The 25,452-nt window shown below is 51.3% G+C and overlaps 1 protein-coding gene across 3 annotated transcripts; it reads left to right on the forward strand.

Moving 5' to 3' along the window:
• Positions 1 to 688: 688 nt before the first annotated feature.
• LOC122729954 (inosine-5'-monophosphate dehydrogenase 1) lies at positions 689 to 25,372 on the forward strand. Of its 3 annotated transcripts, XM_043969109.1 has the most exons (16): positions 6,714 to 6,861; positions 7,307 to 7,408; positions 10,599 to 10,647; positions 14,531 to 14,632; positions 14,773 to 14,847; positions 15,505 to 15,711; positions 15,876 to 15,963; positions 17,619 to 17,818; positions 18,000 to 18,090; positions 18,291 to 18,386; positions 19,990 to 20,133; positions 20,311 to 20,455; positions 22,491 to 22,634; positions 22,738 to 22,821; positions 23,420 to 23,436; positions 24,511 to 25,372. In XM_043969109.1, the coding sequence occupies exons 2-16, from the start codon at positions 7,311 to 7,313 to the stop codon at positions 24,609 to 24,611; spliced, it is 1,641 nt and encodes a 546-aa protein (XP_043825044.1). In that variant the 5' UTR covers positions 6,714 to 6,861; positions 7,307 to 7,310; the 3' UTR covers positions 24,612 to 25,372. The 3 variants fall into 3 exon arrangements, with proteins under 3 accessions (XP_043825042.1, XP_043825044.1, XP_043825043.1); XM_043969107.1 differs by lacking the exons at positions 6,714 to 6,861; positions 23,420 to 23,436 and adding an exon at positions 689 to 770; XM_043969108.1 differs by lacking the exon at positions 6,714 to 6,861 and having other exon boundaries at positions 6,979 to 7,408.
• Positions 25,373 to 25,452: the final 80 nt, after the last annotated feature.

Raw genomic sequence — 25,452 nt, forward strand, 5'->3', positions numbered from 1 at the left:
TGTGCAATCACCTAGGTAACTTTCCTTTTCCCAAAGTGGAGGAGGGAATAGAAAGAAGGATGAAATACAATTCAGGTCTATCAAAAATGGAATGCAACACCCCTTTGAGCTGACAAAGACAAGCCTCTCTGTCCCTGGGGTCGGCTGAAAGAGCCAAAAAGGAGAAATGGACCAGGAGTTGAGAGCTGGGTTTCCTTGGGTCAGGAGAGAAGGGGTTCTAAGATTGGAAAGGCCAGAGGGACGCAGAAGAGGGAGAACGGGGCCAGGCAAGGGAAAGCGAGCCCCACTTTCTGCCCCGTGAAAGCTGGACAGCCACCATCCCTGGGTTCTTCTTTCTCCAGTCCCGACCCCAGGCCCCGTGTTCGTGCCCCAGTTTCCCTTCGGGAGACGCCGGGAAAGGAATCCTTCTGGCGGACTCGGGCCGGCATCCCTCCTCCGGGAGCCCCCTCTCCTCTCCGCCCCACGCCTCTGCCCCTCCCCCCGGGGCCCCGCCCCTTCCCGGGGCCTGGGATTTGGCGGGGGCTCCTCTCTCCGCCCCGGGGCGGGAGGCGGAGAGGCAGCAGCCGCCGCCGCCGCCGCATGGAGGTGCCGCTGCCGCAGCCGCCGCCGCCGCCCCGGCATGGGCCGGGGCCGGGGCCGGGGTCGCTGCAGGGAGGCGGAAGCGCGGCGCCCGTCCCGGAGCCGGGAGCTCGGGGGCAGCACCCGGGCCACGAGACGGCGGCGCAGCGGTACAGCGCCCGCCTGCTGCAGGCCGGCTACGAGCCCGAGAGGTGACGCCCGGGGCGGGGCTTGGGGGTGGGTGGGGGGCGTGAGGCCGGCCCCGGAGGGCAGGAGGGGACCCGCCGCCAGGAGGGGGCGGGGAGGAGGAGGTCTGGGAGCAGCCCCCCACGCCGCTTCCATCATCTTCACCCCCCACTCCCTCCCCTGGCACATTCTGGATGGGGATGCGAAGCCAAGTGCAGGATCCTCCCCGGGCTGGGGCAGGGGCTAGGGCGGGGGCGGTGGGCCGTTTTACTCCAACTCCTTTTCCTTCCCCGTTCAGAGTGGGTAGGGGGATGCTGGCATGTGCAGCGGGCGAACCCCTACGTCCCCCTCCTTGCCTGGCTTCCCAGCCCTACCTAGGTAGAGCAAACTTTCTTCAGATCTCTTTGGCTAACGCTCTTCCTAGACACGTTCTCTGAACTGGGTCGGCTTAGTAGAGACGGGTATCAAGGGCTGCGGAGACCCTGGTTTGCCGGGCTTGACTTTGGCAGGGGGGGCACACAGAGAGGATGGCAGATAGCTAGGCATTGTCCTCTCTTTACCCTGCACCTCCTTCAATCAACAGGTAGAAGGGGGGCTGGAAGCCAAGTATATGTCGGAGCTCTATGAGCATTTGCTGCTGTTAATGATTATGGGAGGAGGAAAGCAGCTAGGGTCCTTCTGTAAGGGGGTGGGGGAATCATTGGGGAGAAAGGGACCTGGGACCTGGCAGAGCCGGACTGTAAAGGAGACAGCAGCTAATCTATGGATTTTATCTGCAGCCTGAAATGGAAACCCTACTAGTTGTCCTTCCTGTCCAAAGGATTTGGACTCCTTTGCCGGCTCCATCTGCTGGTGCTCAGCAGCTTGGGGAGGTGACCCTGGCAGCTGGATTGGGGTGTGTGTGGGGGGGGTCCTTTGGGGGAATTAGCCTTGCAGCTCCCGCTGGGAGACTGGGTGCTTATGTAAGAACTTTTAACAGCTTAACCTCTACTGCAAGCCCCTCCCCCAACTCGACAAGTAGCCGCAGGCTGTCCCACTCAGCACCACCACCACCCCCACCCCCGCCCTTTGGGTGATCTGACCCAGGACATCTTCCCCCAGGAAATCCTGTTAATAAAGGCCCTGGGGGTGGGGATGGGCAGGAGCCACTTACTGGGGTAAGGGGTGATTGGAAGCTTTATTTGTGCGCACAGAGGTGTAACTGCTTCTACAGAAAGCAGATTAGGTACCTATTTCTGGTACTCAATGTAAAGTCAGGGATGAGAGTTAAATTCCTCGGGAATAATAATTGTTATTATTATTTAATGTAATAACTCATAATTCTATAATTTAATATTTGCAGATGCTTTCCTCTCAACAATGTTGTGTTGGAGGCAGCTCTTGTATTGTTATTATCACGAGGAAACTGAGTCCCGGAGAGGAGTGATTTTCCCATGGTCACACAGCTAGTATAGGGCAGAATCAGCATTTAAACCAGAATCTCTGGTCTCCAGGACCTAAGTTCAATATTCCACATTTCTGAGTTCAGGTAAAGGCCTTTCTGAGAGATACCATCTCTGCCTGAAGGAGGACATTTTTCCTACAAGAGCCTGTTTCTTTCTTCTGGAAAGAACCTCTATGGCTCTTAGTTTTCACGCCAGAAACTGCTGAATTGGTCCAAGCCAGCCCTCTCCCCTTTGTTCCAGAACAACATAAACTTTAGGAGAATGGGGAAACCTTTCTCTTTGAGAACTTTAGTGATGGATTTAGTCAGAGAACCTGGGACCAATCCCCACCCTGCTGCTTAGTATTTGTGTCACTGGGTAAATTAATAGCTGATGGTCAATGGTCATATATGGCTCTGAGGTTTACAAAGCACTTTACTTATATACAAAAATCTCATTTGGTTCCCACAATAACCCTGTGAAGTAGGTGCTATTATTATCCCAATTTTGTAGATGAGGGAACTGAGATTGAGAGGTTAAATGATTTGTCCAGGGCCACACATCCAGTAACAAGTGACTGGGGCAGGATTTGAACTCAGGTCTTCCTGACTTCAAGTCCAGGGGGCTGGAATCAAATGATCCACATCCTTTGTCCCAAGGAGTTGGCTGAAGCCAACATGGCATTCCCAAGCCAGTCTGTTTTGGGAACAAGCTCTGTCTTATTGCCCTATCCCAGCCACTACCTGGCTGGAGAAGCATGGGACAGATCGCTGTGGGTTGGGCAATCTTGATTTCCCTTTCCCAAGGAGGAAGCAGCTGGAGAAGGTCAGGAAGAGGGAGGGGGGAACATCATGGATTAGCAGGGTTATTAGAAGAGGGCAGGAATATACCACAAGCTTAGAGTAGCCCAGCAGCTTAGAGTAATGAGCAGCCTCTGACCCTTTAATTAGTCAGGTTGCTGGGCTAGGGCCAGGAGAGACAAGGGCCATTTCAAGATGCTGGTAGTAATTTTTGTTGTTGTTCAGTTGTGTTGTGACCCCATGTGGGGTTTTCTTAGCAAAAATAGTGGAGTGGTTGGCCATTTCCTTTTCCAGCTCTTTTTTTTTTTTTTTTTTTTTTGGTGAGGCAATTGGGGTTAAGTGACTGGCCCAGGGTCACACAGCTAGTGTTGAGTGTCTGAGGCCAGATTTGAACTCAGGTCCTCCTGACTCCAGGGCTGGTGCTCAATCCACTGTGCCACCCAGCTGCCCCTCCAGCTCATTTTACAGATGAGGAAACTGAGGCAAACAGGGGGAAGTGAGTGTCTGAGACCGGATTTGAACTCAGGAAGAGGAGTCTTCCTGTCTCCAGGCCTGGCATTATATCCATCTTCCCCTAGCTGCCCTTGTGTTGGTAGGAAAGGGAGGAAGGAATCTATGGATCACTAAGTATTCCTGATTTTTGGAGTGACCTTCCTCCTTGTAGTAGAATTCCGGGTCAGAGGCAATTCACTTTAATGAGACTCAAAAAACCCATTTATTAAGGGGCTATAACATAGGGTGGAAGATAGCCGGCCTGCCTGACTTCAGGATCTGAAGACCTGGGTTCTAGTCCTGCCTTTGACACATATTGGCTGTATGACATTGGGCAAGTCAGTTAACTTCTAAATGCCCTTCAGTCAACTCTATAAAAGAACCGTTTCCTCATCTGCATTAGTAGAGGGAGTTTCCCCATGGGAAGATTGCTACACCAGTGAAAGTGGTTGGACAAGTCAACAGACGAATCTATAATGTTCCAATACCTGTGCTAGGCACTGGGAATGATAAAGATTCCCTCTCCAAGGTTCTTACATTCTCATAGCGAGGACATGAAGCAGGATTATTCCAGGCAAGAACCAGAACCCAGGTGTTCTCTTTATTAGCCTTAAGCCACACCCTGCTGTACCCTTATCTTATAGAAATGTCTGGCCCATAGCAGACCACTGAAATGGGAAGAGTTGAGGTTGCAGCAGAAGGCATGTTATGCTCTGTGAATGCTACCTCAGGCCACAGCTCTGCCTTTCTCTAGAAAAGATGAGGCCAAAAGGTGGCTTCAAGGTGCTGCCAACCTCGAGCCACAGCTGGTAACTCTGATTCCAGTTTCAGAGACTTAGGCCTAGAAGGGGCTGCAAATCACATATTCCAACCCTTTCATTTTGTAGATTCGGAAAGTTCAGAGGTTAAGTGACTTGTCCAAGCAAAGCACTGAGCCCACAGTCAGGAAGATCTGAGTTCAAATCCAGCCTCAGAAACGTACTAGTGCAAGTCACTCAACTTTTGTTTGCCTTAGTTTCCTAATCTCTAAAATGGGGATAATAACAGCATTTACCTTCCTGAGTTGTGAAGATCAAATGAGATAACAGTTGTAAAGTGCTTAGCACAGTGCCTGGCATATAGTAATCACTCTATAAATGTTAGCAGGTATTATTATTATTATTATCATTATTGTCATCTCTAAAATGAGGATAATAAATAATAGCACTTACCTTCTAAGGTTTTTGTGAGGATCAAATGAGATAATAATTGTAAAGTGCTTAGCACAGTGCCTGGCACATAGTGCAATATAAATGTTAGCTATTATTATTATTATGCAGGCAGTAAGTTGCTGAACCAGAATTTGAACCCAAATCCTTTGACTCCATACCCAGCAATTTCCCCCACACACACACCTCTAAAGACAACTTCGCAACCCATCTCTTAAGTAGACCCTCTCTTTCCCTTCCCCAAATGACAGAAGTTTCCATATCCTTAACTCTCCGCCTGGCCTTAGCCCTTGACCTGACAATCCTCAGCAGAGATCACTGGGCTACTAGTGAACGGAGAACTCCCAGAAGCAAACTTCTTGACCCAAGTGATCACTGAGCGTGTGAGCTATCTTGAAAGCTCTGGAAAACCTATGTTGTTCATTACCTTCATGGTGTGGTAAGGTACTTATGAGAGCTTCAACCTTCTAGACCCTCAAGTTTCCTTAGCTATAAAGTGTGGAGGTTGGACAAGGTTGCTCTGGAAGGTTGCTTTCCATTTCCAGTCATCTATGATCTAATTAATTAGGCTTTGGGTGCCCTCAAGTATCTAGGATCAACCTCCCCCAATACACTCTAACCTTGAACAGATGGTAGGAAAAGCCTGTGTTTTCCCAGCAGGTTCCCTGGAGGTGTCATTAACGGGAAGGCTGGGCATCCCAGGGAGGATCCCAGGTTGGAGGCCAAGACTCCCCTAGAGAGTCTTCTGCCATCATCCTACCACCACAATATATCACAAAGTAAACAAAACTCAGGGCCTCCACAGGGACCAGAGATCTGTGCTAGGCAGGGGCAAGAGAGACCAGCAACCTACCTAGCCCATCACTCAGGGTTCAAGTGTGATGCCCAGTACTGTTCTGCATATGCCCAGCCTGATAACTGTATCCTGGGCCTGGGTCCTTCCTGCCATTTCTTCCACTTCGAAAACACAGCACAGATTTAGAACTGAAAGAGACATCTAGTCCAACCTCCACATTTTTCAACGAGGAGAATGAGGTCCAGAGAATTTAAGTACTTCAGATATTATATAGGTAGTAACAGGGTGAAGATTTGAACCTAGACCCTTTCTACCTCCAAGGTGAGAGGTGGGGACTTGGAAGAGCAAAGGCCATCTTCACCTGCCTGATTATGAGGCCAGAAATGCTAACGTGGGAGGCAGGCTGGGATAATGAAGAGGGGCCTGACCCTGGAGCTCAGAGGACCTGGGCTTAAATTTTCTTCCTTGACAAGTATTAGCTGTTTGCTCATAAGTTACAGAGAGGGTCCCCAAATGCATCAGGAGTCCCGAGCTGGAAGGTCCTTTGGACTGGAAGGCCAATTGGAGGAGAACCCTAGCGCTGAGTCACCTTGGATTTGTTCTCTTTCTGAGCATCAAGGGGGTAGCTTTGGTTAACCGGGCCGCGGTAGGCAGGAGGAGCCAGGTGATGCCTCTGGAGTCAGATTAAACTCCCACCCCTGACTTCCTACCTGGGCGACCTTGGGCAAATTGCTTCATCTCCAAGAAGGGGCTGAATTTGGAGGTCTCTTCCGGCTCTATTAATAGTTAGCAATTACAGAGCTCTTTAAGGTTTGCAAAGCTCTTCACTAATACCTCCCAGGCAGCCTGGGAGGTAGGTGCTATTATTATCTCCACTTTACATTTGGAAACTGAGGCAGCAAGGGGTTGTTTGAGGCCAAATTTGAATTTGGGTCTTCCTGACTCCAGGGCCAGCGTTCTAGATTTGAGGCATACTTTGACACGTCCAGTGCCTGATGATCCGAACGTGTGTCGTATTCTACTGTAAGAAGAAGGCCACTCCGAAACCAGGAATGTTTAATGAAAGGCCCAGGCATGTTCCCAGCTCCTTCACCCCTATCGAAACTTACATGCCTCCCACCCCCACCATCCTGCCTGGTGACACTGCATTTTACCCTGGGGTTGGAGCAGCTTCAGGGGCGAGATGTGTGAGCTCTGCAGCCCCCTATGGGCAGTGCCTGAGAGCGGCGGCCCTACTTGCCCCACCCAAGTCCGAAAGGGTCCGGTCCAAAGCGCCGCCGCCGATAGGGACGGGAGCTGAGCTCATTTTCCAGATCTGCGGGGTGGCGCGGGCTCTGGCTGGGATGAGACCCTGCTAGAGAGGCCCCCCGGCAGGGGAGGGGAGAACGCCGGCAGGGGTTGGCGAAACAGCCCCTTGCAGAGGGCGGGGTGGGGGTGGGCAGGGCGCACGCAGTAGGGGCTGGGGAGGCGGGTCGGGACGAGGGGCGGTGGAGGGGGCGTGTCCCCGGCGCTGGCTCGGCCCCTTCCTCTAAGCTTTCCTCCTCCCCCGCGCTTCCCTCCCGGCCGCCCCCTCCTCCTCCTCTTTTTCTCCCCTCCTCGCGCCCCCGGGCCCGTGCTCTGAGCGCGCCACACGGAGCCTGACTCTGCCCGGGGCTTCTTTGTGCGGCGCGGCCGGGATCGAGGAGTCGCCGGGAGAGCGAGAGGGAGGGCGGTGGCCCGCGTCCGTCCCGCCGCCGCCGCAGGCAGTCCCGCCGCAGCCCCCGGCCCGAGCGGGAGGGCGCCGCACCAGCGGCACGGCCGCGCGCGCTCGGGTAGTTGATGCCGGCTGTCCGTGTCTCTCAGCAGCATGGCGGACTACCTGATCAGCGGCGGCACCGGCTACGTGCCCGAGGACGGGCTCACGGCGCAGCAGCTCTTCGCCATCGCCGACGGCCTCACCTACAAGTAAGTCCGCGCGCCGCGGGCCTCGGAGCCGGCGTGCCCGCGCCCCCCGGGGACCTCCCCTCCGCGCCGCCGCAGAGCCGACCCCGACCCCTCATCCCTCCCCCCCTCCGCCCCGGGCTGCCCCTTCCCCTGCAGCCTTCCGGCCCTCCCCTGGCAGTCTCGGGGGTTCCCCTACTACCGCCCCCTGGCTGGCCCGCGGCGCGGGGGCTCGGGTACGGGGAAGGAGGGGCACGCCGAGCCGCATCCCAGCCGACACGTGCCTCCCACCCCTTCCCGGTTGTTGGCACCCGGGTCAGCAGATAATTTATGCAGCACCTACTGTGTGCGAGCGAGGGGCCCGGCCCTCCATATGGTACACATACACAGGTGGCAGCAGGTCTGCAGGCCTGAGGGTTCCTAGAGATCCCATAGGATCCCCCAGAGTCCGGGCCGATCCCGAGGGCTGGAAGGGATACGATCCCTGTCCCTCTCGTGTGGGTTTCTTGGGTAGTCTCATGGAAGGGACAGTGGTAGTCTCGGAGCTCTCTCCTTGGACCCCTGCCCCAATGGTGCCTCCCTCCCTGGATACCCAGGCTCCCAGCTCTGCCACGGGCATTTCGGTGCCCAAGCCTTGCTTCTGGTGGAGGGGCCCCTGGAGCCCAGATAATGATCGTCCACTGCAGGGGAAAGGGCCACGGCATTGGGTCGCCTCCCCCTCCCCCCCCTCCCCTTCTCCGTCCCTGCCCTCCCCATCCAGTTGTCCCAGATGGTTCCACAGCCCCACAGGTTGGCACTGGCGCTCACTTTGACGTGAACAGTTTTGTCCCCAAGTTTCCTCTGGCCTTCTCCGTTCTGATTTGGGTGTGTGGGGGCAGGGGGTAGCTTTCGTCTGGTCTGCGGCTCTTTTTTGTTCCCCAGGCCCAATTCCAGCTGCTTGGCTGGCCACAGGCCTGGCACTAGCCCTGGATCATGGCTGCAGGGCCGGGCACGTGCCAGACAGAAGCATTGGAGCCTGTGGCAGAAGTCCCTCACAAGCCAAGTGGTCTCCTCTTCTCTCACCCTCTGCCAGTCCAGTCCCCTCCCCTGCCCGGTAGTGCTGGTGAACACAACTTTTACTTTCCCAATTGGGGATGGAGTTAAAGTGACCCTCAGAACAGGTTTAAAAAACCCTCCTCCCCAGAGGGAGTCCTTATCATTGCCTCTAGGGGGTGGTCACGAGCTCAAAGGCATCTGCACCCCAGCATCGGGCAGGACAGCCCTCCTTTAATTGGTGCAATGGGAAGAGTTAATGGATTTGGAATCAGCCGTTTGGTACAGTTCTTGGCCCTGCCATCACTTCTATGACCAAGTCACTCCTAGGGCCAAGTCACTCCTTGGGCCTTAAGTTTCATACTCTGTAAAATCAGGGAAGTGGACTAAATGAACTTTAAGGTCCCTTCCGTGTCTAAATCCATGATTCTGTCAATCCTTCCTGCACCAGTTCCAGTGGGGAATGTTAAGTACTGGGAATTTGGGCCCTATTGTCCACTGGGTCAGACCATTAATAGGTGTGGGTCTTCCTTAAGATGAAGGGGATAGTTGAGCTGGCCTCCAGTGTCCCAACCTAGGTTCTGGGCTCTGTGTGTGGGAGGATGGATGGGATAGACCTTAACTGAGAGGCAGTGGAGATTGGAGGATCCCCATACCTTGGTTAGAGTTTTTCCCTTCCCTAGGTGCTGAAGAATCTTTGAGAGTTTTATTTGTTCACCCACGGCTTATCCTTCCTCCTGACTGAAAACAGCCAGGAGAACCAAGGCTTAAATAGGGGAAGGGTCTAAATTTGATACCCAAGGAGACAGCCCAGAAAAAGAACACAGGAGATGTGGGTCTGACAGTGATGTGGGTCTGATGTGAGTGCTGAGACAGGTTGGGTTGGGGGTGTGTGGAAGAACCCCACCTGCCCATCTAAGTTCCAGCTTGCCAGCTAGCTTCCTCCTCAGGTTTGCTCTAGCCACAGTACCTGAAAGCCTGGATTCCAGGGAGCTTTAGGCCAGGTGACTGTGGAAAGGGTGCCTGTCCTCTTCCTTCTGTAGTCTGATGTGGCACCTCTTAGACGTGGCAGAAGTTGGGCCACTTCTCTTAGCACTGTGGGGAGTGGCTCTGGGGGTTTGCTTTGGGCGTGTCTGGCAGGCTGTGTGATCTGTTAGGTTCATGCTGTTTGGGGCCCTGGAGTTATGTGGCTTGGTAGCTCTTTCTCATTTAAGAAATGACACTCTTTGGGGCAAATTACCTCCCTCCCCTCAGGCCTGAAGACTAGGCACTCTGCTCCCTGCCCCACGGTTTCTAAACCATTTCCAACCAATAAGATCCCATCTGGAATGATCTCTCCTGTCTTCCCTTCAATTCATGTTCTTTCTAAAATGCACTCAGGACTCCTTCCTTGATGGAACTGTGACCCTATTCTGATTATTGCGTTTTTGAGACTGGAAACATTTCTTTAATCCATTTAGAACATGCTCTGTTAAACCCAGGTTCAAGTCCCACTCTGACACTGACTGGCTAAGGTTCATTTAGAACCTTAGGCTCCCCTCCCCCCAACCGATCAGCCTGTGAATTACCCAAAACTGTTATCTGCTTGGGCAAAGGGAGTTTCCCATACTGGTGAAATCACAGGTTTAAACTAGGTCTCTTGGTAGAGACTCAGAGGGGCAGAAGAGTTGTTCTCAAGTAAGCTCTTGGGCTTTTGGTTGCTTGGTTGGTTTTCTTCCTTTCGTGATTGCATGGGAAAAGAGCAAGGACAGCACATGTACATTTGGTTGTATGGGGCCACTGCTTCTCATGGTATTTCACATAGCACTCTCCTGCATCTAGTAGGAATTCCGAAAAATTCAACTGACTGGGAGACAATAAGTTTGTTAAGCACCTACTGTGTATCAGGCCAAGGGGAAGCAGCCCTCACAAGGAGTTGTTGTACTTTGGCATTCCCTAATGGGACTTAGAAGAATAGGGGCAGTGACTGCTGCCAGCCAGAAGTGCCCCCTCCCCTTTTTAGTTCTTGGCATCCACTCTCTGGGCAGTGGGCATGGGCCAGAAGGGTTGTTGGAGAGAAATGGGTAGGGGTCCAGAGGACATCGCTCTTGTTGGGTTGTCCTTAGCACTGTGAAGGATGGCTTTCCTTTCCGCCTGCCTCCACTTCCCCCTTAGTAATCACGTCTTATCTGTATCTCCACAGTGATTTCCTGATCCTGCCAGGATTCATCGACTTCACAGCGGATGAGGTGGTAAGTACCTCCTTTTTTGAGGGTTTGCTGCTTTGGTTTTGGTTTGAGAGTAGGCTCTTCCCTACTTGGTTTTTCTTGTATTTTTGTATTTTTTTTTGGCAGGGCAGTGAGGGTTAAGTGACTTGCCCAGGGTCACACAGCTAGTGTCAAGTGTCTGAGGCTGGATTTGAACTCAGGTCCTCCTGAATCCAAGGCCAGTGCTTTATCCACTGTGCCACCTAGCTGCCCCTACTTGGTTTTTCTTACAAAGGGAAAGGGGTGCCCTCATCCTTAGGCTGAGTCTTAGGTCTCCTAAGGACTCCTGCCCTCTTGCCAGGACAACATCTACCCTGCTTGGAGCCTGTCCAGGGGGCTTTTGCTTTGGTTTTAAAGGCTTTCATCTTTCCCTACTTTCCAGACTTCCCTTAATGGCTGGCATTCAGCCTCCTGGACCTTCCTGGGTCCCTGAAACAGCTTGACTCCTTACATCCAGAGAGATCTACTTATTTAAACCCTAATTACCTGTCCCCCTTCTTCTGCACTGTCACCATGTCTGGGTGTCTGGCTTTGGCTCCGACTTCTCTTTTGTCCTGCTAACCCAAGTCTTGAGGAGTTCCAGACCATGAGAGTGCATTTTTTCCCCCAGAGTTTATTTACAAGGAAAAAGAAAATATACAAATTTAGATATAACATACCATGCATTATAAGGTAATTAGGCAGAAGCAAGGAGAGCTAATCCTGGATTTAGGAATCCCTTCTTTTGAAGTCCTATCTCTTATACATATTTATCCATTTAATCCCCCAGCAACTCTCTAAAACTGATAAGTTTTATATCTTTTTTGTGGGAAGCAATCAGGGTTAAGTGACTTGCCCAAGGTCCCACAGCTAGTACACATCTGAGGCCGGATTTAAACCCAGGTCCTCCTAACTCCTGAGCCAGTGCTCACTGACCTATCTAGCTATACTTATCTGTTTTGGTAGAGGAAACACCTCACTGGATTCTCCTTAAACTAATGGGATCACAGGTCTAGTTAAAGGGGGAGAAAGCATTTAATTAGAAGCATTGAATGGAAACTCTACCCAATCCTCAACTAGATGATATATATTTCTTGAGTTATTCTATTCTCACTGCTCTCCCCAGCCTCCTGTTCTTCAAGAGAATTACTCCTTCATCCTCACATCCTATTGTCATGGAGAAGAGAGCTACATTTGTAGTGAGAAAACCTAGGTTCAGTCCTGTCCTTTAACTCCCAGCCCACTGACCATAGGCAAGGGATTTCCTATCCGTAAAATGGTGGTAGTAGACTAGAAGATGTCTTTCAGTCCAATTTTAGAACTAACTCTCTGCTAAGTCATTTTGGGATGATCAGTCTTACCTGGCCTCCTTTGATGGGATTTATTAATCCCTTCCCTTGAGTGCATCCTGAATTCATTCTTAGCTGATTAGGAAATTTGATTGAATGATGAGGTTTGTCTAGCTAACTTCTTCCCATACCAGTAGATAAAAACAAAATACAAATGGGTATCTGGTGACCTAACCCTCCCCTCCCCTCCCTTCTCATACTCAAGTAGAATAAGTCAACCAGACACAAAGATTGCCTACCCACAGAGTTACTCAAATACTTAAAAGTCCATAACTAACACTGTGTCTGATGCTTAGTAATTGCTTATTGTGGGATTGATTGATTCCATTAGCATTGTGGGTTAATGAGGAAATCTGAAGAGATTGGGCTTATCCAATCAAATTTACCCATTGTATATAACTATTAGATGTTTGAGTTTCCTTGGAGGTGATTAAAAGGAAATCTTGGGGGCAGCTAGATGGCACAGTGGTTAAAGCACCAGGCCTGGATTCAGGAGGACCCGAGTTCAAATGTGGCCTCAGACACTTGCCACTTATTAGCTGTGTGACCCTGGGGAAGTCACTTAACCCTCATTGCCCTGCAAAAAAAAAAGAAAATCTTACCTCAGGCATATAAATGTGACCCAGGGTGGTGCTGGTAAACCTGAACTCTCAAAATCAACTTAGTATGTGTTCTGTCTCTCCCCTTCAAGAAAGGAATAGAACTGGAAAGGTTTGCCATTTCTTCCTTTAGCTCATTTTACGGGCCAACAGGGTGCAGTGACTTGCCCAGGGTTACACATCTAGTTTCTGAGACCAGATTTGGTTTTGTTTTTTTTGCAGGGCAATGAGGGTTAAGTGACTTGCCCAGGGTCACACAGCTAGTGTCAAGTGTCTGAGGCCATATTTGAACTCAGGTCTTCCTGAATACAGGGCCAGTGCTTTATCTACTGTGCCACCTAGCTGTCCCCCTGAAGCCAGATTTGAACTCAGGAAAATGAGTCTTCCTAACTCCAGGCCTGCCACTCTATCCACTGTGCCACCCCACTGGAAATGGTTTAGAGAACTGAGCTTTTTCCCACCAAAAACAAAAAACCCAAACTCCACAAAACAAAATACTACAAGTAGCCTTTGAGATAGGGAATAGCTGTAGATGGAAGACTTGAAAAAGAATCAAGATTCTTCAGCCAGAATAGATAAAAGGAGGAGCAATAAGAGGCCTGCTATATCCTAGTTTGTTTGTGCTGGGTGAGGGTGAATTTGTTTACCAAATCACAGGGTCATAGCTTAGTCGAGAGCTTAAAAGAGGTTGGGTTTGTAGCATTGAGAGATGGAGGAGCCTTGTTCATCTGGCCTCATCCTCTCATTTTACCACCCAGTTGCCCATGAGGCCAGCCCTCCTACTTGTTTTATAGAGAGATATTTTATATAGGGGGTAATAAACTCATGGAATTCCTTACTCCAAGAAACAAAAAATCACCCATCTGAATTCTTCAGTGCTTCTTGGAACTGTGATCTTATCAATAAGATGACCCCTTTCAGTGATACAGATTTCAGTCTGCTTTGCTTTCTCATGGTGTTCAGCTGCCATAACTTTACCACAGGATCTCGCCTCAAAGTGCTGGGGGCCTTCCTTGGTTTATTCTTTTTTTTTTTTTTTTTTGGTGAGGCATTTGGGGTTAAGTGACTTGCCCAGGGTCACACAGCTAGTAAGTGTCAAGTGTCTGAGGCCGGATTTGAACCCAGGTCCTCTTGAATCCAGGGCCAGTGCTCTATCTACTGTGCCACCTAGCTGCCCCTGGTTTATTCTTTTTAACATCTCACCAGTGATCTTGATGAGTGACTGGCCCTACTTCTTCATGCCTGTATTTCCTTGATGCCACTCGAGCATAGTAGATGATTTATTTAAAAACAATATTAAGGGACAGCTAGGAGTATTCGGGACAGCTTTGTTGTTTTTTCCCCCTAGTCTAATTGAAGGTAAATTGCCTCTGACCCAGTATTCTGGTAGACAGAGGAGAGCCATTCCAAAATCAGGAATAATTGACTCCTTGGTGACGTAGATCCTTCTTTCCTTTGCTACCAGTGCCAGGGCAGCTAGGTGGCTCAGTGGACAGAGTGCTAGGTCTAGATCTAGGAAGACCAATCTTCCTGAGTTCAAATCTGGCCTCAGAAACTTACTAGCTGTGTGACCGTGGGCAAATCATTTTACCCTGTTGCCCTCAGTTTGCTCATCTGCAAAAAGAATTGGAGAAGGAAATGGCAAATCACTCTAGTAGCTTCCGTCAAGAAAACCCCAAATGGGGTCACAGAGTGGGACAGGACTGAAAACAACTTTCAGGATTTGTCATTAACCTAGCAGCTCCCCTGCCCTGCTACACACCATCCCCCTCTCTGTCCTCAGTGACAGAGCACTGGGCTGCTTGGCACTTTTCATGTATTTGATATTATGGAGAAGGAAAGGGTCCTTAGTAAGTGCTTTTCCTCTCCCCCTCATCATACCTCCCCTCTTTTTCTCCCTCCCCTCCTTTCCCCTATATTTCCTGCTTTTTCTGCCTCTAGGATTTGACTTCAGCTCTAACTCGGAAAATCACTCTGAAGACACCGTTGATCTCATCTCCTATGGACACTGTAACTGAAGCTGATATGGCCATTGCAATGGCTGTGAGTAGAACTAGAGAGTGGGGAAAGAACAGATTGGAGGCCTATTGGAAGCTGGAGGGTAGGGGTGTGATCAGCTGGGTTTTCAGTTGGGAACGGGGAGGACCACTGTCAATTCTGACTCTGCCCTTTGTTCCTTCCAGTTGATGGGTGGCATTGGTTTCATCCACCATAACTGTACCCCTGAGTTCCAGGCCAATGAGGTGCGCAAGGTCAAGGTGAGTACTAGAATCTTTGGAGAGACCCACAGAACAGCTTTCATCTGCTTTATCCATGGCCAATGGGACACATTCCACATGTTTTTTTTTTTTTTTTAGTGAGGCAGTTGGGGTTAAGTGACTTGCCCAGGGTCACACAGCTAGTAAGTGTTAAGTATCTGAGGCCAGATTTGAACTCAGGTCCTCCCGAATTCAGGGCCAGAGCTCCATCCACTGTACCACCTAGCTGCCCCCTCCCCCCCTTTTAGTGAGGCAATTGGGGTTAAGTGACTTGCCCAGGGTCACACAGCTAGTAAGTAAGTGTCTGAGGCTGGATTTGAACTCAGGTACTCCTGACTCCAGGGCTAGTGCTCTAACTACTGCGCCACCTAGCTGCCCCCACATGCCTTTCACTAACTTTACTTTCAGACACCTGTCTACTGGGTACCAGGCTTTATTATCTTGGCTGCTCTCTACCTTCTGTAACAAGGGTGGTGGTGATGTGGGGTAGGGGGTGGGGGGCAGGGATGGGTCTTCTGGCCCACATCATGCCCCATAGGCTCTGCCTTGAGAGTAAGCAGAGTCTGGGTACCTGCTTTGTTTGAGCAGGACATCCTGCCCTAATTTGTCTCCCTGCTTGCTTCCAACCTCATTCCTACACTATCTCTTTCTTCTCAGAAATTTGAACAGGGCTTTATCACAGATCCCGTTGTTTTGAGCCCTTCACACACAGTGGGAGACGTGCTAGAGGCCAAGATGCGGCATGGTTTCTCGGGCATACCCATAACCGAGACAGGCACCATGGGCAGCAAGCTGGTTGGCATTGTTACTTCCCGTGACATAGACTTCCTCGCCGAGAAGGACCACTCGACCTACCTCAGTGAGGTATGCCTGCTAGGCCGGGGTGATATCCTCTAAGGCAGGCCCTGGAAGGGCTCATGCTGGCGGGACAGGTGACAACAGGTGGGGTTTCTAAGTACCTTAAAAGGGAAGGTTCCCTTCCCCGGCTGCTTTCTGACTAACATACCTACTCTACTTAACCCCAACAGGTGATGACAAGTCGGAATGACTTGGTGGTGGCACCAGCGGGTGTGACATTGAAGGAAGCCAATGAGATCCTGCAGCGCAGCAAGAAAGGTACTGGGGGAGTACCCAGCCTAGAAAGCAATACCAACTCTTTTTAGCTTGTTCCACCTCTCCCTGGGCCCCCCTCAATACTCCTGCAGGAGGATGTGGCTTTGTATCCTGGGCCTCTTGGTAGGGCTTCAGTCTATGGGAGACTGGCGCCAGCTTGTCATGAGGGGTCCTGCCCCTGGATCAGACAGCAGCCCCATGACATTGCCCCTGTTGCCTTTTATTTACTGTAGCAGGAGCACAAATATGGGTTCTTCCCAGTAGCAGATGGTGAAGGTATCTAAGGGTATGCTGAGGGGCGTGCCACTTAGCAAGGAGAAAAGCTTTTTGGACTTATGTTGGCATCTCTTGGTTTTTATGTCATCTACATTTTCCCCTGTGTCTTTTCCTTTCTTGCTTCCAGAAAGCCACCCCTAATAACAGAGAATCTTTTTGTTTGTTTGGTTTTTTGTTTTTAGTGAGGCAATTGGGGTTAAGTGACTTGCCCAAGGTCACACAGCTAGTAAGTGTTAAGTGTCTGAGGCCAGATTTGAACTCAGGTACTCCTGAGTCCAGGGCCAGTGCTCTATCTGCTGTGCCACCTAGCTGCCCCAAGAATCTTTTTAAAAAGAAAAACAATCAGATAAAACAATCAACAGAAATGTTTATAGGGGGCAGCTAAGTGGCACAGTGGATAGAGCACTGGCCCTGGAGTCAGGAGGACCTGAGTTCAAATCCGGCCTCAGACACTTACTAGCTGTGTGACTCTGGGCAAGTCACTTAACCCCAATTGTCTCACAAAAAAAAAAAGAAAGAAATGTTTATATACAATGGTCCCTCCCCAACCCAACCCCTACAAAGGAACAGGAAGAGATGTTTCCATTCACATCATTGTAGTCATTGTGTATAGTTTTCCTGGGTTTTCTTCCTTTATTTTGCATTAGTTCATATAAGTTTTTTTGTTTTTGTTTTTGTGAGGCAATTGGGGTTAAGTGACTTGCCCAGGGTCACACAGCCAGTAAGTGTTAAGTGTCTGAGGCCGGATTTGAACTCAGGTACTCTTGACTCCAGGGCCAGTGCTCTATCCATTGCGCCACCTAGCTGCCCCCCATATAAGTTTTTTGATGCTTCTCTATATCTGTCATGTTTGTTGTATTTCTTATATCACATTAGTGTTCTATGACATTCAGTCCCTCATTTGTTTAGCCATTCCCCAGGCAGTGAACGCTAGGTTTGTAAAGCACCTGTCAAACCTTAACACTGTCTGTAAAGGTCACTTCTTATTGTTTTGTGGGCCTGGCCCAACCATGGACCACTTCAGGGCTCCCAAGGAGAGGGGCTTGGCTGTGGCTCTAGAATGAGTATGCCGGAGTAGACCTTGGGGTCCTCTAGGAAAGGGATGACCCAGGCCTGGGCTGGAACTTCAAAGTTGCTTCGAGATCTCACCCCAGAATTAGCGTGACCAAGGGCAGAGATACATTATTCCCTCTGGGCCCTGAGAAGTGTTCTCAGCAGGGGCTGCCATTTCATGGCAGTGTTTGGTGATGTAGTGAAATGACACACACACACACACACACATACCCCAAAAAAAAAGAGAGAAGGAAAGACTAGATTTCCGTAACTTAGGTATGGAATGTGATGAACTTTTGCCCTCTTGTGCCATCATCTTTCCTTGCTAGGAAAGCTGCCTATTGTGAATGACCGTGATGAATTGATAGCCATCATCGCCCGGACTGACCTGAAGAAAAACCGGGATTATCCCCTGGCCTCCAAAGATGCCCACAAGCAGTTGCTCTGTGGAGCCGCTGTGGGCACCCGCGAAGATGACAAATACCGACTGGACTTGCTCACACAGGCGGGTGCTGATGTCATTGTGCTGGTGAGAGCAAAGGGGGTGCTTGGGAAGTGGGTATGATGTGGAGAGGGAGGTTCTCGGGAGTGCCCACGAGGGGAGTGCCCGGGGGTAAAGGTGCCTTCCTAGAGTTGGGGCGCACACCACAGGTAAGGGTGTGCCTGTACTTAGGAGAGGACCTGAGGTTCCTATTCATGCCTCCCCCCAGGACTCATCTCAAGGGAATTCAGTGTATCAGATTGCTATGGTGCACTACATCAAGCATAAGTACCCCCAGCTGCAGGTGATTGGTGGGAATGGTGAGTCTGGGGTCCCCCTTTTCCTTCCAGTCTCCTGGCTCCCAATGGGGTGGTGGTGGTGGCAGCATTTCCCAGCCTATTATCTGGTTTGTACCCTCCATCAATGGGGTGCTTCTGTGGGGAAGGGGCGTCTTAGCTATTTTCATCATGGACAAGAATAGCATATCCAGATCCTCATTTATCTGTGCCCCTGCCTACAGTGGTGACAGCAGCACAGGCCAAGAACCTGATTGATGCAGGTGTGGACGGGCTTCGAGTGGGCATGGGCTGTGGCTCCATCTGTATCACCCAGGAAGGTGAGTGGCACCCACGCATCCCGGCTGATTTTACCCACATTTATCCCTCCTGGTGGCATAATACCAATAGCATTGAATACACATGGACCCTTGTATTTGTTACAAGGATTTTCTCTTTTTTTTTTTTTTTAACCAAGGTTGGGGGGGGGTGGGCGTGGGGTGGGGGATAAAATACTTGTTAACTTTTAATTTTGTCTTTTTAAATTAAGAAGAGGGGGCAGCTAGGTGGTGCAGTGGATAAAGCACTGGCCCTGGATTCAGGAGGACCTGAGTTCAAATCCAGCCTCAGACACTTGACACTTACTAGCTGTGTGACCCTGCGCAAGTCACTTAACCCCCATTGCCCTGCAAAAAAACAACAAAAAAGTTAAGAAAGAAATTGCACTGGTGTGCAGTTAGAAGAAAGAACTAAGTTCAAATTTTGGCTCTGATTGTCACTTCTCTGGCTCTCAGATTTTTCATTTGTAAAATAATGGGTCAGTATTTGGTCTCATTAGATCTCCAGTTCTGTGTTCTAGGATCTCATGACATGGAAGCATCTGGCAGTAGGAGACTTTGAACTATAGACTATGTTCTGTGGTCTCCTGCTCTGGAGCCCTGAGTCAGCTTTGTAGCTAGGTGTGGGATCTACTTTCCTCCTCCCCTTTCTTCCCTGCTCCCTAACCAATGCTTACTACCCATGGAAGGGACCTTAAGAGTCATTGAGTCCCATTTTATAGTTTAGTAAATTGAGGCATAGCAACTTGCCTAGGTTCACACAACTAGAAAGTATCTGAGCCAGAATTTGAACTCAGGTGTCATTAGCATTTGCTGGACAGGAACGTATACAGTGTGGGACTTGGGATCAAGAAGATCTGAGTTTGAAACCTGCCTCACACACTTAGGGACTCTGTGATCCTGGCAAAAATACTTTCCAGAGTTCTATGTGCCTTGGTTTCCCCATCTATAAAATGGGGGTGATAATAGCAAATAGCACCTCCATAGCATTTTTTGTAAGGATCAAATGAATTAACAGGTAGAAGGCACCCTGCAAACCACAAAGCTAGTTTTTAGTATTTTTATTGTTATTGTTGATGATGGTGATTGATAATATTCTCAAAAGGCTGGGGAACATTTAGCTGCCTGGGCCTGTAACTTTTATCAGATGCTTCTGTGTTGTAGAAATGTGTTCTAAACCACCACCTGTAGCCCCTGGGTGTGTGTGTGCACGAACGCACATGGCACATCCTGTGTCTGGGCTCCCTCCCCCCAACCAGGTTTTTCTCCCCTCTTTTGATTACACGGCCAAGTCTCTCACAGCAGTAGAGCCCCTCTGCTGGCAGAGGTCTGAAGCTGAGCCTCACATCTCTCTTCTCCCCCAGAAAGTTGTTGTTGTTAATAAATAACAGCTAGCATTCAGAGTGCTTGAAGGTACAGAGCCCTTCCTATATTTTGTATACGTTTGAGCCTTTCAAACCTGGGAGGCAGGTACTGTTTTTTGACCCCATTTTACAGACAGGGAGACTGAGGCACAGAGAGGTTAAAATGACTGGCCCAGGGTCACAGAGCCGGCCACTATCTGCTCCTCATGTCTCTCTCTTTTGCCACCCCCATCCCCTGGCAGTGATGGCATGTGGCCGGCCCCAGGGCACCGCTGTGTACAAGGTGGCTGAATACGCCCGTCGCTTTGGAGTCCCTGTCATTGCTGATGGTGGGATCCAGACAGTGGGGCATGTGGTCAAGGCCCTGGCCCTCGGAGCCTCTACAGGTGACTCGGGGTGGGGAGAAGAGGAAGGGGAAAACTGGGTAGGGTGGGTTAACTTCTAAAGGGTTTGAGAGGCTAGTAGAGCTAGACAAAGGGGGAGTAACCAGGTGGGTGGAGAAGTGGCAAGCAGGTGTCCGAGTGCTGATCGCCTGATTGTCATTCCTCCTGCTCCTCCCACAGTGATGATGGGCTCCCTGCTGGCTGCCACCACAGAAGCCCCAGGGGAGTACTTCTTCTCCGATGGCGTGCGGCTCAAGAAGTACAGGGGCATGGGCTCTCTGGATGCCATGGAGAAGAGCAGCAGCAGCCAGAAGAGATACTTCAGGTGGGTGCTTCGCTCCCTTCTGCTACACAGGCTTCTGCCTGTGGTCACTGTGGGCAAGGACAGAGCCTGCCTCCTTACCGTGATTGGCTGTGGGCAGCTGCCCTTGTTGGGCCGAGTTAAAAAGGACTAGAGGGTCTTTAAAAAAACAAAACAAAGGGGGCAGCTAGGTGGCACAGTGGATAGAGCTGAGTTCAAATCCGACCTCAGACACTTTGACACATTACTAGCGGTGGTGACCCTGGGCAAGTCAACTTGACCCTCATTGCCCTGCAAAAAAACCAAAACAAAACAAAAAATTATCTGATGCTGGGAGGTTGAGGATGGGGGTGGGGAGTTGGTACCTGTGATATACATCGCATAAGAACACCATAGAGAAGCGCCTTTTCAATATTCATTTTTAAAAAATTTTTGAGTTTCAAATTCTCTTCCCTCCTTACCCATTGAGAGACAAGTGATATGATATCAGTTATATGTGAGCACAGACAAATCATGTATTTTTTTTTTTTTTGCGGGGCAGTGAGGGTTAAATGACTTGCCTAGGGTCACACAGCTAGTAAGTGTCAAGTGTCTGATACTGGATTTGAACTCAGGTCCTCCTGAATCCAGGGCCAGTGCTTTATCGACTGTGCCATCTAGCTGCCCCATATATTTATTTTTAATGTGTGGTTTTGGGGTTTTTTTGTTTTAATTTTGAGAAAGCTTCCTCTTCAACCAAATATCTTAGAATGCAAGATTAAGTGACTGGGGGCAGCTGCTAAGTGGTTCAGTGGATAGAGGGCCAACCCTGGGTTCAGGAAGACCTGAGTTCAAATCTGGCCTCAGATACTTACTACCTATGTGACCCTGGGCAAGTCATTTAGTCCTGATTGCCTCAAAAACACACAGAGGAAAAAAAGATTGGACTTGAAAGGTCTTGAACCCTCAAAAAGCTAGCTCTCTGGCATTTGTATATCAGGACTACCTTTTATTGATGCTTATCCAAGATCCCTGTCATTTCCCGGTGATTTCCTTCCCCTCAGTTGAACAACACAGACCTTATTCCAAATCTCTTGCCTGAGGAGTGGGAGGCAGGCCTCCTCTGTTGGCCCCCACATGCCTCATACTGCTGGTTAGCATTCATTTATTAAGTGCTCACTGTATACCAAGCCCTACACTGAGCATCAAGGTGACAAGGAAGGGGGAGAAGCAGCTCTGCTCTCAGGGAGCTCACATAGCCTGATGCAGATAAGCCGCATACACAATGCACAGAAACAGACATGTGAGAGGATGGCATTAGCAGCTTCAGGTATTGGGAAAGGCCTCCCCTAAAAGGTGAGGTTGGAGCCTGAGCTTGAAGGCTGCGGGAGGGGCAGGGCATTCAGGCCTGGGGCAGCCAGCATCATTCAGGTCCAGTGTAGCTGACTCGTCACAGGGTGAGTGGGAGGGGAGGAGTGCAAGAAACCTGGAGAGGTGGGAAGAGGCCTGGGTGGTATGTGTTGTTGTCTGACTCTTCATGACCCTTTTGTGGTTTCTTGGCACATACTAGACTGGTTTGCCATCTTCTACAGCTCATTTTACAGATAAGGAAACTGAAGCAAAGGGGGTTAAGTGACTTATCCAGGGTTACTCAGCTAGTAAGTGTCGGGGACCAGATTTGAACTCAGGTCTTCCTGAGGCCTGGTGCTCTAACCACTGAGATACCGTGTCTGCCCATGGGCATGGTTGTGAAGAATTTTAAACCTCAAATAGTCAGGTCAGCATTTGATCCTGAGGTAATAGGGAGCCACTGAGCTCCCTTTAGGAGGTTCATTAGCCCGCTTTTGTACAGTAGACTAGCACAGGACACACTGGAAAAACCATGAGTTCTGGGTTGGAGATGCTGTGTGCCTTCCTCCTTGGCGCTGGCTGGTCCAGGCCACGGCTCTGATCTCCAGTGGGATTCCTGCCTCAGGTCTCATCCTCTCCAGTCCTGCCTTGGCTCAGCTGCCAGGTGAGATGGAGCACAGGGTCTCAAGGTAGGATGGAGTTCCTGAGCTCTCTTCTTTGTCCCTTACAGTGAGGGGGACAAGGTGAAGGTTGCACAGGGTGTCTCGGGCTCCATTCAAGACAAAGGCTCCATCCAGAAGTTTGTACCCTACCTCATCGCTGGCATCCAGCACGGCTGCCAGGATATCGGTGCCCGGAGTCTCTCTGTCCTGCGGTCAGTGCTCCTTGCTGGGGAGGGATGTGCTCTGGGTGGGGGAAGGGCGGGCTTCCCTCTCCTTTCTCAACCTCTCCCTTCCTTCCTCCCCCCACCTCCCCAGATCCATGATGTATTCTGGAGAGCTTAAGTTTGAGAAGCGGACGATGTCGGCCCAGATCGAAGGCGGCGTCCATGGCCTCCATTCGTAAGTGTGGGGCTCCCCTCTCCAAGCCTGACAGTAGTGGGGGTCCATCTGGGTATCAAGGAGGTGGAAGCAGGCCCCGCAGTTGGTGGTGAGGCTCGCGGCATTAGCTGGCTTAGTTGCAGGGCCTGGCCCAGGCGAGTCTTCCTGTTGGCTCTGTCCATTCCAGGAAGCTCTTGCCCACTCTGTGGGCTTCCCCATGAACTAGAGCTCTGGCCCCCAATCATGTCTTCCCTTCCTTGGGCATAGGAATGGTAGGTATGGCCACCTGGTTCTGAGAACCTGTGCGTAGGTGTGGCTTGGCCTCGGGGGCTTGGTGGCTGGCAGCAGGAGAGCTGGGGCTGCTGCGGGCTCTCGCTGGTGGTGGTGGTGCCTAGGTTGCCAAGGGGCTTTTGGTAGGGGCACTGCATTCAAGCAGGGTGATTAGAGAATAGTGTTGGCATTGGGAGGGCTGAGGGGAAGCGGGTGGTACCCACAGTGACAGCAGTCTGGGGCATGTGGCCCTGGCACTTGGCTGGTTTGGGGGTAGCTAGGGGTCCTGTCTTCCCTGGCACCAGGCGGGCATCTAACCTGTGTCTCTTTCTGCCCTGCCCTCCCGTAGCTATACCTTTCTGCCATGTAAGTAACTGCAAAGCCCGGGGCCCAGCGTAGAGTAGAGTAGAGACATTAGTGTGGGTGGGGGACGGCTGGGGGATGGGGGGGCCGGGATGGGTAGGCCTCGGGGTACAACTGCGGTACACACGACCCTGTCCTTGTTTCTCTTGGCTGCCTCCACCACCCAAACCAGGTGGGCAGGTGGGAACTTGCAGCGTGCCAGTTACCCCTAGAGGTGACCCCTCAGTCCCTCTCCTTGGGCCGGGGGCAGGAGAGCTCGCCAAGGGAATTGATTAATGGGGTGGTCGGGGAGGTGGGGAGGTGGTGCTGTGGGAAGGGTGCTGGATTTGGGGTACAGGACCTGAGTTCTGATCCTGGCTTTGCCTTTGACTACCCGAGTGACCCAGAACAAGTCACTATGGCTCTCGGGGCCTCGGTTTCTTCATCTGTAAAATGAGGGGGTTGGGTTGGGTGGCCTCCGAGATTCCTTCCAGTGAAAACCGTGGTCTTTAAAGACCATCCTCGCTCACCCATACCAAGGGCATGTCCAATCCAGGGTCCAGTGTGGGCACTTGCGCTGCCTTGTGGGGAACCCAGTCATGAGGGTGATACCAACTTGTGGGGGAAACAGAAGACCATAGGGGACCTCAGGGATTTTCTTACCCAGCCCACCCATTTTACAGATGAGGAAACTGAGGTGCATTGAGATTTAAATGGCTCGTCCAGATTCACATGGGTAGAAAGCATCGGAGTGGAGGGATTGGAAACCCAGAGCCTGTGTATTACGCAGGTGGAGGGATTATGGGAGAGTTCCCCTGACCCTCTGGTCTGTCTGTGGCTGTGTAGGGTCCTGCCGAAGTGGTATCATGCTCTTGTTTCTATCCCCGGTCTCAGCATGTCTTGGATGTGGCTGCTGGGGGACGGGAGAAAAGCCCCAATCCAGCATCCTTTGCTGCTGTCTCTGCCCTCCCCCCTCTGGCTCCACTGCCCTCAGCTCCCTCGGTGCTCCCGGGTGCTGTTCTGGCAGGAGTGGACAAGGGTTGCCATGGAGACAGGGCAAGGATGCTAACTCTGCCTTCTCTCTGCCTTCTCTCACAGTTACGAGAAGCGGCTGTACTGAGGACGGCGGCGGTGGCCGAGGAGGGGGTGGAGGAGTCCCCCGTGGGGCCCCCTCAGGCACCGCCTCCCTCCGTAACTGAGAGGCCCCCATGGATTTGCACTACGGGATCCCGGGAGGGGAGCAGGGAGCTGGAGTTGGCCCCTTAGGAGGCTGTGGTCTCTCCCCCTCACCCCTCACCCCACCCCTTCCCCTCGAGCCAGGACTGCTCTCTCTAGGGGCCTCCTCCTAGGAGCCGCTCACGCCTCAGGCCCCTGTGAGCCCAGTAGCCTGGTTGTCCAGGCCTTGCGCCTGCCTCAGGTCTCTCTTGCTGCACCCTGCTCCTGTTCTCTAAATGTGGGCTGTTCTGAGGCCCCGGCTCTGAGGTGGGTACGGTGTCGGCTCCCGGGAAGGCCCTTCCCCCAGCATTCCTAGCTTCTTGTCCTGTAGGGTGCTTCCCACCCCCTCGCCCCACAGCGAATGGTGCTCTCCTTGGCCCTGCCTCCCCCTTCCCACCTCTGTCCAGCTGCAGTCCACTTCCTCAGACGGTGGGCCTCCAGCCCAAGGAGACTTACTTCTTTGCTCCTCTACGCCCCCTCCTCGCCCCACCAGCCAGAGGGAGGTCTCTGCCCCCTTCCCCTGGTCCCTCCAGCTGCCCACAGGGACTCGGTCTTCAGACCGAGACTTCAGACCGAGGCAGAGACTGCCGAGCGGGAAGGCACCCTGTTCAGTCTCATTCCCTTGCTGCTCCAGCCCATAGCCCCTTCTCCATCCCCAGCCACGGCTGAAGGCTTTGACTTTGCACACTTTGGGGCCACGGTTGTGTTGTTGTGTATTAAATAAGCTGAATAAAGCAAGCGGGTCTCCAAGGATTTAGCGGTCCTGCTCTCTTCCCTCGTCGCACCTTGGGGTCCCTGGATTTCCTTGCCTAGGCTAGCGGTTGA

Source organism: Dromiciops gliroides, chromosome 5, assembly GCF_019393635.1.
Source record: "Dromiciops gliroides isolate mDroGli1 chromosome 5, mDroGli1.pri, whole genome shotgun sequence".
Taxonomy (NCBI): Eukaryota; Metazoa; Chordata; class Mammalia; order Microbiotheria; family Microbiotheriidae; genus Dromiciops; species Dromiciops gliroides.

Excerpts from the sequence above, each read along its gene's own strand:
- LOC122729954 (XM_043969109.1), top strand. The coding sequence starts at position 7,311 with ATGGCGGACTACCTGATCAGCGGCGGCACCGGCTACGTGCCCGAGGAC. Across the intron at positions 15,712-15,875 it reads ACTCGACCTACCTCAGTGAG|GTGATGACAAGTCGGAATGA; the intron begins GTATGCCTGCTA and ends TAACCCCAACAG. Across the intron at positions 15,964-17,618 it reads CCTGCAGCGCAGCAAGAAAG|GAAAGCTGCCTATTGTGAAT; the intron begins GTACTGGGGGAG and ends TTTCCTTGCTAG.